General features: G+C 32.0%; 1 protein-coding gene across 1 annotated transcript; it reads left to right on the forward strand.

Annotated features, from left to right (window-relative positions):
* Positions 1–1,948: 1,948 nt before the first annotated feature.
* LOC133780073 (uncharacterized) lies at positions 1,949–11,193 on the forward strand. Its single transcript, XM_062219952.1, has 5 exons — positions 1,949–2,774; positions 2,817–3,100; positions 7,981–8,016; positions 8,713–8,823; positions 11,176–11,193. Exons 1-5 carry the CDS (start codon positions 1,949–1,951, stop codon positions 11,191–11,193), a joined length of 1,275 nt encoding a protein of 424 aa, XP_062075936.1.
* Positions 11,194–13,364: the final 2,171 nt, after the last annotated feature.

Genomic DNA, 13,364 nt, shown 5'->3' on the forward strand with positions numbered 1-13,364 from the left:
ATAGAAAAAAGATGCACGAGTATTGTAAAAAGAAAGTAAGCACATTGTAGTCGCTCCATATAAATATATATTGTATAATTCAGTAAAATAAATATATATATATATATATCAATTTACACATAATATATATTTATATATTATGTGTAAAATTGGACAATTTTAATATGAATTACGTGTAAATTTATAGTTTATATTTTATGTACCAGAATTTTATAGTACATATACGAACTTTCAATTTTTTTTATTTCAACTTATTAATTAAAAAAAATGTCCCATTGGTAAAATAAAATCAGATATTATAAAAGTAAAATACAAAAATAAGGGTTAGATGGTTTTTTTTAATCATTGACACAAATAAAGAGACGAATTAGTCAGCAAACATGAAATGATTTATGGGACATATAACCTTCTTGCCCCCCCTGTCACCACAAAAAATTTTAGTTTTAGTCACAACAAATTTTGTGACTAAAAACAAAAAATTTGTGACTAAGGAAAAATTATTATATATATGTCATCACTAAAAAGTCCGTGGCTAAAAGTATTAGTCACAAAGATCACAATTTGTTGTCACTAAATGTATTTTTAGTCACAACAAGCTTTATCATTAAAAATAATAGGTTGTGACTAAAACTACATTAGTGACAACTTGTAATTAAGTATTACTTTTTAGTCACAAATAATTTTTTGTTGTTACTAAAAGTGGCATTTAATGACACAAAATATATATTGTGACTAAAAAGTTGTCACTAAAGGTTACATTTATTTGTAGTGTGTGTTTTACAGTGAGTTGTTATTTACCCATATCTTTTGAAATTTGGTTCACTTACCCCTAAATCCCAATTTGTAAACAACGTTAAAACTAAATGTATTATTACAAGGCTAAAAAGGTAATTATGACTATTAGGGTTTTTAATATCCCCAAATCAGGTCTTCAGCATATACACTATACAAGAAACAAAATGAAGGGTAGTTAAAATTACAGAGACTTTTGATTTGAGAAGAAAAAGAAAATCTAGTTTTTACTGTCATTTACTAAAAAAAAGTATTTACACTTGAAGGATTACACTTGTGGAAGAAGATTAGTTTTATTAAGTATATTGGCGATTTTTTATTTTAAGTTAAGATGGATAATGGTTATGAATCAATGAAAAAAGATGCAGATTATGGAAGTAGGATTCTTTGTATTGAAGTGGTCTCTCATAAAACTTTAATATGTTTAAATAATATTGAAACTGGGGTCATATGAGAATTTTTTTTCTTTTGATCATTGGCACACTTGGTGCCTAATTGAGTCTGGCAAACTGGGGTCATATGAGATATATGTGATTGTTTATTGTTGGTAGAATAACAAATATGTATGTTTATTAATTATATATTTATTATATGTACATAAATTTATATTAATGAAGCATCAGCAAGCTTATTTTATATCGTCGTATGTATCTCTCCTCTCTTCTTAGACTAGCTATATCACATTTTTTTTACAAGTATATTTTATTCACTTCTTTCAACACAGGAAATACATCACATTTTTTTACAAATATATTTTATTCACTTCTTTCAACACAGGACCTACATCTCTTATGCTTAAACTCCATCATGGTCGTGCTTACAAGATTCTGAAGGTGTTATGACATATGGGGGAACAATGTATGGTTTTCAAAGATTATTGTCAACCGGAGTTGGTAATTTATTCATCTTTTGATAAAATATTAGACTTTTGCTTGGGTATCCAAATATGTGTCAGTATTGGTATCTTCTTCCAGGGAGTAACCAATATAAAGATATGTTAAAGTTGGAAACAGATAATGATGTGAGGATGATGATTGATTTAATAACTTTGAATAAGCTTAATAGAGTTGTTGATGTTTTCTTTGTGTATTATTTGGATCCCACTAGTAGTAGTTTTGTGTGTAAAAAAATAATAGATGGGTAAGGCACAAGTACTATGCGTGAACAATGTGAATATGTCAATGTAGAAGATATTGTGGTGCATGAAAGTGATTCAAGTTTTGTGTTTGATGACGAATTTGTCGAGACTGAGTACGTGGGTACGACTGATAATGAAGATTGGCTAGTTGAAGAAAGAAAAATAATGGGTGAATTATCAAACTCGGAATCTGAGACAAATATTCAAGATGTGATAGTACAAAATCTTGAAGATGATGATTGTGAAGAGGAATTAGATGAAGAACAAAAGTGTGCTTTGAAGGAGATGAAAAGAATGGACAGTACGCAGATAGAGAAGAAAAAACCAATATTCTCCATTTTTAATTATGAGACACATATGGCAAATCCATCATTTAGAGTTGGGATGGTATTTAAGAATGCTAAAGTTTTTAGAGAGGCAATTCATCAATATGGAATAAAGAATGGCAGAGATATAAGCTTCCCAAGAAATGATAAAGATATAATTCGGTCTAAATTTAAAGGCAATTGTCCTTGGGTTTTATATGCTTCTCAATTTGATAGCAAAAATCCGACTCTCAAGGTTAAGACCTATGTTAATAAACATGCATGCGGTAGAATTAATACGAATACAAATGCAACTAGCACATGGATACCAAAGACATACAGTGAAAGTTTACAACCAGGCAAGCAATTTTCTTGTGGTGATTTTTTGGCTAAAGTAACGAAAGATTTTCGTATCACAATCACCAAGACCCAAGTTTACAAGGTAAAGAAAAAGGGAGCAATATTCTTGGAAGGGTCAATGAAAGATCAATATGGGAAGTTATGGGACTATGCTGAAGAATTAAGAGCAAGAAACCTAGGTTCTACTAGTTATAGTTGATAATGACATGTCACTCTTGAAGGTAAGCATACATTCAAAAGAATTTATGTTTGTTTAGCTGCACGCAGAAGAGGGTGGAAATCAGGGTGCAGACCTATTATTGGTTTGGATGCATGTAACACGAAAGGGCTTTACAAGACACAAATTTTGTTAGCATTAGGCATAGATGCTGACAATAGTTACTACCCTATTGCTTATGCCATTGCTGAGAAGGAGACCTTTGCAACATGGAAATGGTTCTTGCAATATTTACAAGTTGACTTGGACTTGTACAATAGCAGCTCCATAACATTCTTAAGAATACAGGTGAGGCCTTTAGCATGTTTAAAATCTATAAAGCCGAACTCACTACTACAAATATAGGCTTTTTCTACGGTTTTTTTTTTCAACAATAAACAAAAAGCGCAGAGAAAAGGTTTGAAAGAGTCGAAAAAATTATATTTAATGTTCGCGCCCTACGTTATTGCAGTTTAAAAAAAAAACGCAGTGAAAAATTTGAAGTGGTACACTTTTGCACTTTTCTCCGCGGTTTTATACCCAAAACCGCAGAGAAAAGTGCGGTTTTGAGCATAGAACCGCGGAGAAAGCCTTCCCTCTTCCTATACACAAACCCGACCCTACCTCTTCCCTCTCATATTGCATTTCCATTTTCACAGAGGCATATACTCGGTGCTCCACCACCGTCCCCAGCCACGGGTAAGCCCCATTTTGTCCTTTTTTTGTTTTGTTTTGTTTTTTTTCATTTTCTTGCATATTAAAGCTTGAAATCATGTAAATATACTTAATCTTGGTTTATTTTGAAGTTTTAGTGTAAAAATGAAGAAATATTGAGTGGGTTTAATGGGGGTTTCAATGTATGTTTATATGATTATTTTCAAAGTTTTGTATAACAGTTTTGAAAGTTTATATAGGATTAGAAGAGATTTTCATTGTTTAAAACATGTTTTGATCACAAAAACTTGATTTTTTAATGTATATTTCGGTTTTATGGTATTTTTGTATTATTTTATTTATAATAATGTTGTTTACATAATTTTTTATATTAAAATATTATTGCTTACATAATTTTTTATATTATTTAGGTAATGGTTTTTTTAATGTATATTTTTGTTAATTGTATTATTTTAGGATCAATTCAATTACCATATATTTACTAATGTTTAAATTTTTATTGTAGGAAATATTTGTTTAAATGTGAGATGTGTTGAAATTGTTGAAGATTAATTTTGAAGGTGAGTAATAATTACTACTTAATTTTTTATTTTTTATTTTTTATATTTACAAACTATTGTTAGAGGAGTTTGAATATATTAGATATTCATCCGTAGTGAAGTAGGTTCTGAGATAAAATTGTGTGCTGCGGAGATAACAGAAGGTTGATAACATGTGTGTCTTAGTGAAGTAGGTTCTGCGAATTATGTGTGTGCTGCGGTGACTTATGGTTGAGAACATGCATGTTGTTTGCTATATGTTTTGTTTGATGTGAATTTATAGGTAGATAACTTGGCATATGCTATAAATACAGAGGAAACTCTGCCCAATTTTTTTATTTTATTTTTTATAATATTAATTGAACATGTTTTATAAGTTAATATATGTAATAATTATGTTTTTGTTTATGTTGAAATTGTAAATACATATGAATTTTGGATATGTTATAGAAATAAATGAAACTCTGCCCATTTCATTTTATAATTTATTAATTAAACATAATTTTTTCAATTACAATATTAATTTTCTTTTCATTATCGACTTGGGAATTAGGTAGATATTATCATTATGGATAAGTCATGGATTCTTGAGAATAGAGAAATACAACAATTTCAAGACGGATTCAACCAATTTTTATAATTTTTCCAAACAAATTGTAGTGATCCGGAAAGAATTCATTGTCCATGTATAGATTGTGGTAATGGATCAAAAGGAAATATTACCATGATAAAAAATCATGTATTTTGTCGGGGATTTGATACAAGTTATCGTACATGGTATTGGCATGGGGAATCATTGAAAAATAATAATCCATATCCATTCAGGAGGCGAGGGATTGATGATTTGGGTTATAGTGATTTTGACGATCATCCTATGGAATTGCTCGATGAAGCACAAGAAGAGCTTGTTGATGATCCTTCAAAATTCGATAAATTGGTTAGAGATGCAGATAAACCATTATTCAATGGTTTTCTGAAACAAAGATTACCAACAATGGTAAAATTTTACAACAAAAAAGCAGAAAATGGAGTTAGCGATAAATGTTTTAGTCAATTTTTAGCTGCTTTTAAAGAGATTTTGCCGTCAGATAATTGCTTCCCTGAGTCTACGTATGAAATGAAGAAAACTTTAAATTGCATAGGCTTGAAGTATGAGAAGATCCATGCATGTCCGAACGATTGTGTGTTATATCGTAAAGAGTATGCAGACATGGACACTTGCCCAGAATGTGATTCACCCCGCTACAAACCAAACAAGAGTAAGGAGATTAGGAAACTTATTCCTTAGAAAGTGATATGGTACTTGCCTTTGATTCCGCGGCTTAAGCGATTATATCAAAGTGCAGAACACTCTGAAAACTTAATATGGCATGAGACTAGGTGAGTGAAAGATGGTAAACTTCGACATCCTGCAGATTCGCAGGCTTGGAAAAAAGTTAATAACTTAAATCCTGAATTTAAAACTGAAGCAAGACATCTTCGTCTAGGTCTAGCTGCCGATGGTGTAAATCCACATAAATCTCTAAGTAGTAGGCATAGTTCGTGGCCTGTCTTCCTTGTTATGTACAATCTTCCTCCGTGGTTAGTGATGAGAAGAAAGTTTTTGATGCTCACATTAATGATTTCAGGCCCAAAACAACCGGGACACGATATAGATGTTTATTTGGCAACATTAATTGATGATTTGAAATATTTGTATGAAAATGGTGTTGAGGCATATGATGGTTTTAAGAAAGAAGTCTTTAACTTAAAAGCTGTTTTGTTGTGGACTGTTAATGATTTCCCAGCTTATGGTAATCTATCAGGGTTAAGCACAAAAGGTCACCAGGGATGTCCAATATGTTGCACTAACACAAGGGCTATTCGTCTGTCGAATGGGCACAAAATTTGTTATATGGGTCATAGATGATATTTTCCCCTAAATCATCATTATAGGGAAAAAAAAGCATTTGATGGTGATAAAGAACAAGGTGTTGCTCCTTTGCCACTTTCGGGGCAACAAATTCTTAAAGAAGTAGAGAAAATTGATTTCAAGTATGGAAAAATGCAGAAAAACAAGAAAGTAAATGGATGTTTCCAAAGGAAATCAATTTTTTTTCGTCTCCCTTACTGGAAAGATTTACTTGTTCGACATTGTTTGGATGCCATGCATATAGAAAAAAATGTGTGCGAAAGTATTATAGGTACATTACTTGATATTCCCGGTAAAACTAAGGATGGTTTAACTAGTCATTTAGATCTTGTTGAAATGGGTATACGAACTGATTTAGCACCTGAACAGAGAGGTAAACGCACATATTTACCTCTTGCTTGTTTCACGTTGTCCAGAGAAGAGAAAAAAGTTGTATGTAAATCATTTGCAGAGATGAAAGTGCCTGATGGCTACTCATCCAACATTCGAAACTTGGTATCCATGGGAGATTTAAAGTTGATGGGTATGAAATCACATGACTGTCATATGTTGATGCAACAATTACTTTCGATTGTTATTCGATCAGTATTACCGAAAAATTTTCGAGATTTTTTGACGAATGTTTGCATATTCTTCAATCATTTATGCGGAAAAGAATTAGAAATGAAAAAATTGAATGCATTGCATTGTAAGATAGTGGAAACTCTATGAAACCTTGAAATGTTTTTTCCGCCATCCTTCTTTGACATTATGACACATTTAATGGTTCATCTAGTAAGGGAAGCCAAGTTGTGTGGACTAGTTTGGGTGAGATGGATATATCCATTTGAAAGAAGTATGAAGGTGTTGAAAATTTATGTGCGTAATCATTATCGTCTTGAAGCTAGTATGGTTGAATGTTATATATCGGAAGAGGCAGTAGAATTTTGAGGCAATCGGAATCAGCAAACCACGAAATAACTCAGATGGAGTTGATAAAGGACTACGAGGGAATGGAACAGTGATCACCGTGTCTAGGGCAGAATTAGATCAAGCTCAATTAGTTGTGTTGCAAAATAATCGTGAGATTCAATCATATATAATGTAAGTAGATAATATATTTCAATCATATATATTAGAGCCGTGATTTTCTTTTTGTTGTTTAAACTTTTTGTTATTTCTTTTATTTTTCAGTGATCACATAGAGTTATTATAGTGGATGAGCATAATAAAACGTTTTTCCAGTGGCTGAAGAATACAATTTTGATGAAGTTGGGAGAAAAAAATCATTGGCTATTGACTGAGTTGAAGCGCATATCTCTTGGAGCAAGCATTGATGTAATAAAGCATCAAGCTTACATTGTCGAAGGGAAACAATTTCATACTAAGTCAAGAGATGATGCTCGGCTGGTTCAAAATAGTGGAGTAAGTGTAGTTGCAGAAGCTATACATTTCGCCAGTGCAAAAGATAATAACCCAATTTCAGGCACAATGACATACTACGGGATTGTTGAAGAAATATGGGAGCTAGATTATTCATTATTTTGTATTCCTCTTCTTAAATGTTCTTGGGTAGACAACAATACTGGCGTTAAAACTGACGAACTTGGATTCACTCTGGTTGATTTAAGTAAGAAGGGAAACAAGAACGATCCTTTTATCATGGCCGATCAAGCAAAACAAGTGTTTTATATACTTGATCTAGTTAATGATAAATGGTCCATCATTTTATCCGTTCCCGAGCGGAAGTTCTCAAAAAAAGAAGATTATGATGAAAATTATGATTTATATCATGACTGTTTCATTGTTGGACAACCGATACATGAATAAGTTGAGAATATTCAGGATAATGATAATGATAGCGATACCGATGATCGTGATTATCTTAGAAATGACATCGAAGAAGGAATATGGGTCGATTGTGAATCGACCAAAAATAAAATAAGAAAAAGAAGAAAACATGTTTAGTAAGTTATATAATTCATTAATACTTGTGATTATTTATTTGTATAATGTCTTAACACTTGTGATTATTTATTTGTTTAATGCATTAACACTTGTGATTATTAATTTGTGTGTTGCAGATGGCGGATAAAAGAGATGACAAAGAGAAACATCAGGTTCGTGGTAAAACAAGAATGAGTTACATGACGAAACAAAAATCCAAAGGAATCAAGAAAAATCTTGAATGGAACGATTTAGGACAACCAATAGGTGATGTGTTTACAAACATGATATCATATCTTGGATCTAGAGTACAAGCCACGATTTCTATCAACTCAGGTGATTGGAGGAAGGTCCCACAAGATTTGAAAGAGGGTCTATGGGAGGATATCATTGTAAGAAATTATCATTGTGATATTTATTTATTTCTATGTGATATCTAAATTTAATAATTACTTCTCTTAATTATATTCTCAGGGTGGTCCCAACATTTCTCAAACCTTCAAACATGAGATTTTGAAAAAAGCTGGTTAAATAATGAGAGATTTTAAAAGTGAACTTACTACCGAGTACATCAACCCTTTGGCTGAAATGGGTATGATGGAAGAACTCAAATTTTCCGCGAAGAAGTATAGTGATATAATTTACGAGAGGGAATGGTTAAAATTTGTATTTGGTCGTCTAAGTCCAGAGTTTCAAAAAGTGCATCAAGAACAAAAAGCACGTGCATTACTAATGAAGTCAAGGCGTCGAACCTCTCGTACATGAATAGCTAATATAAGAGAGGATTTGGTAAGTATAATTGATATGAAAGTTTAAATAATGGTTGATATTATCGCAACATATAACTATAATTATCTTGTACATTGCAGAAAAAGGAACGAAATATTCAAAATCCAGAGAGGTATCAAGTTTGGCTTAGATCGCTTGAGAAAAATAAAGTTCTCGTGACAGAGCTGGACCAACAGATTGCCAAAAAGATAGTAAGTTTTCTAAGGTTTTATAATCAATATATTTTTTTATTTATATAAAATAATTTAACCAAACAATATCTTGAGTAGGAGGACGTCAAAGAAAAATTAAGTCATGGCGAAATTACAGCTCAGGGTCGAGATGACATCTTGACTCAAGCATTAGGGATACCAGAACACCCAGGTCGTGTTCGAGATGGCGAGTATGAAACTTTATAATAGTTGTTTTCTTTTAAGAATTATTTAGATTGGTTTATTGATGAACTTTATTGATTATTTTGTAGGTTCACTACGACCGTTTCCAAAATGTTTGGAAAAAAACATAAAACGATGATTGCAAAAGAGGAGATTGCTCGGCTAAAAGCTGAGATTGAAGAGCTAAAAAGACATAAATTTAGGACAAAAGAGGAATTAGCTCAAAATGAAGAATATAATGAGGAAAACGATGACTGTGGATACTATAATGAAGGAGAATTTGACGAGGGGCAATATTTTGAGAATACAAATGATGAGGGACAATATTATGAGAATACAAGTGATGAAGTCTATCGACCTGGCCCCAACGCAGATGATCATTTTCATCAAACCGAAGACTATCATTTTGATGAAGATGATGGATCATCAATTTATGAGTCTCCTCCACCGCTGAGCTATGAAGTTTATTTGTGTTCTGATAATATTGGCAATGTAGTGGCCAAAGGTGTAATCATTGTACCAAACATGGGTAGCTAAATTACCATCCATGGAAATGTACTTGATGATTCAGTTGCGATGGTTTGGCTTATAGATGTCTTACAAGAAGAAGATGAGATCCCTATTCCCTTTGGTAACATACGATATGTTGGGGACGCATGAGACACATTCCTACCTTGGCCAAAAAATTTAATTGTGACTTGTCAGGTATAAAACTATTTGCTTATATCTTTAAATTTTATTTTTAAATGGGTACACTATATTGATATTTTAAATGCTATTATGTAGGGTCCATCTTCATCTAAACACAAATCCCCATCACCAAGCCCACATTTATCATCAGTTGGATCTCATGTAGTCATCCCCGCTAAAATAACTCAACCAGAACCTTCAAATTGGTTAACTGATAACCAATGGGACAAAATTGATCTGAGTCTAAAATTTATAGTGAAGGAGTATTATTCCATTAAAGGAATAGATGGGGTTGTACAAGTTCTAGTTGACCCAGAGTTTATAGGAGAACGCGAGCCTATCTTCATCACTTCGGAAGACGTTTATCAAGCAGCCTCCATGGATAATATTGGATCCTCAGCTATGCTGTTTGGCATGAGGTATGTATCAATTCTAATTGAACTCAATATGTTATGTCATTACAAACTATTAGAGAAGTTTGAATATATTAGATATTCATCCGTAGTGAAGTAAGTTCTGAGATGAAATTGTGTGCTGCGGAGATAACAGAAGGTTGAGAACATGTGTGTCTTAGTGAAGTAGGTTCTGCGAATTTTGTGTGCTGCGGTGGCTTATGGTTGAGAACATGCATATTGTTTGTTGTATGTTTTGTTTGAATTGAATTTATAGGTACTTATAATTTTGGATATGCTATTAAAACAGAGGAAACTCTGTCCAATTTTTTTTGATGATATTAATTTATTAATTGAAAATGTAATATGAATGATTGATTCTACAGATGCATTTGGGAAAGCATGCACCCAAATTCACGACAATTATACAAATTTTTTGACACCAAATATCTATTGGCAATGATGAAAGTAAAAATTATACGGTGGATCTTATAGCCAAATGGATGATGACTATGGATAGACGAGGCCAAATATATTTCATACCTTGGATTGTTGAGTAAGAACGAACTACTTAAATATTATCACTACTATGGTTGAATTTTAATTTTATAATAATCATAATTTATTATTGTTTTAGTCGACATTGGATGTTGGTGCTCGTGATGATGCGGGGGATGACCATAATTTTGGACCCTTTAAAAAATCATAAATCTCCACCAATAATTAAGGAGGTTATGGAAAAGTAAGTTCTTCAATTGTAATGTATGCATTGTTAATTTTTAAAAGTTGAGAGTATAATATGTATTTAATTAATTTTAATTTTTGTAGAGCATACGCACAATGTTTCGAAAAATGAATACATCGGCACATTTACAAAATTGCCGAGAGGTTCTTGTCCAAAACAACCTGAAAGTCATGAATGTGATTATTATGTACTAAGATACATTTATGATCTTGTAAATAGACTGAATCCGACAGAAGTTATCAAGAAGAAAGTATGTAATATTTTAAACTCTTTTTTTTTGCTTAAGAAAAACTAGATATAATATTTAATTATCTAATCTATATTAACTTTTCAATTTTGCAGTGGTTTGACAAAAAGTAATACAATGTCAAAGAAGATCTACTACCACTACAAAGTGATTGGTTAGCAAGATTAATGCCATTTATTTATGAAATCTAAGTTTTTATATGTATGTAAGATTAAAGTGCTGACTTATATTGGTTAGAAAGATTAAAGTCATTGATTCATTACTAGCCAGTTATTTTGCATTAGTTATGAAATGTATATATAACAATTTAACAAATTACGTTATACTATTGAAAATAATTATATATAATTAAAATTGACATTTTTTTTATTAACTAGACTAGGTTATAATTATAAAAATATATATAATCAGAATTCAAAATAATTATATAAAATCGAAATTAATTTTTTTTTTTATGAAAACACACTTTTCTCTGCAGTTATGATAAGCGAACCGCGGAGAAAAATGGCTTTTCTCAGTGGTTGTGATAAGCAAACCACGGAGAAAAAGCCACTTTTCTCTACGGTTGGCTGGCTTATCACAACCGCTATGAAAAGTGGCTTTTTCTCCGCGGTTGGCTTATTACAACCGCAGAGAAAAGTGTGGCCTTTCTCCGCGGTTTCGGTACCACTTTTCTCTGTGGTCGAATACATTGAGCTTTTCAATACTCTCGAAAACCGCAGTGTATTAAGTAAAATAACCGCAGAGAAAAATATTTTTTGTAGTAGTGACTTGAAAATCAATTGGAAAATAAAACTAAAGTGATTAGAAGTGATAGGGGGCTGTGAATATTTTTCCAATGATTCAATGTGTTTTGTGAGATGCATGGTATAATACATGAATGTACATCCTCTTATACAACCCAACAAAATGGTATAACGAAAAGAAAGAATAAAACATATGTTGAAATTATAAATGCTATGCTATTACATGCAAATTTGAGTTTTGGGGAGAAGCCTTGCTTACCACTTGTCATACTGTAAACCAAATTCCTCTAAAGAATAATAAAAATTTCTCCATATGAGATATGGAAAGGAAAGATGGCCAACCTAGGGTATCTCAAAGTGTGCAGGTGCCTTTGTAATATCCCTATTTTCATTTCATTGGTATTTCGATAATTTTGGCCTGTGAAGGCAATTTGATAATTTAATAATCTTGAGGGGTGTTTTTGTAATTTTGTGAAATTACGTGTTATGTGATTATATGAATATGTTTATGTGATACTAATATCCGTGTAAGATATTTTATGTTGGAAAATACCAGGTGCTCGACTTATGTGTTAAAGTGACAAATCACGGTTTCCATCAAGTGCTAGGGGCTTTATTGTCAAGAATTGTTGAAAGATGGGTCATAATGGAATAAAGTTAATTATGGATTATGAAAACTAATAGTTTAGTGGGGAATTATTAAAAAGGGTTTAATGAAATTGTTAGAATGACTTAAATCAAGGGTAGGATGTTAATTTGGAGATAATGAGTCATTATAAATAAAAAGAGAGAGATTAGGGTTAGGGTTAGGGTTAGGGTTAGACTCACAATTTGAATTTGGTGGCTGCTCAACACGTGATCAAAGCAGAAAACTTTCTCTCTCTCACTCTCTCTCTCTAGTTTAGGGTTCAAGATCTAAGGAAGAAGAATTATGAGGATCTCTTAATATACGTATGGATCACTAGGCACTCATGTGGGGACTCATTTAGGATACTTTGGGAAAATATTTTCAAGGCTTAGGTCGCTCCACATGACTTGGTAAGAACTTCTCACACTTCAAAAGTTTCTTTGATAGTTCTTGAAGCTTTGAGTTATATTAATGGTTGATTTGATTAGAAAGCATGATAGGTTGGGAAGATTAGTTTTATTTGCATGTTAGAGACTGTGTTGTTATTATATAATGGTTAGAAACATGCTAGGGTTGAATTTATTAAGTTATGATTGTTAGTTTTGAAGATTGGAATGATAGCTTGGGGAAGAAGAAGTTTTGTTGCAAGAGATTGTTAGAGTTATGGAGTTAGGGGATGCTCATGAATTTTTGGTATTATATTAATCTCTAAGAATTGTATGATGATATAAAGGGATTCAAGAAGAGAAAAACACAAAACAAATTGTTCAAATCAAATTTAAAATGAGAGAATTATGGTTGTTCGAAGAAAAGTCATGATCTGTGATTTCTCCGTCGGGCGGGACTGCGCTACATGCCTAGAAAACATGTTTTTCCCTCATTTTGATGGTTTTTTATGGGGTTTTGATGG

Source organism: Humulus lupulus, chromosome 5 (assembly GCF_963169125.1).
Source record: "Humulus lupulus chromosome 5, drHumLupu1.1, whole genome shotgun sequence".
Taxonomy (NCBI): Eukaryota; Viridiplantae; Streptophyta; class Magnoliopsida; order Rosales; family Cannabaceae; genus Humulus; species Humulus lupulus.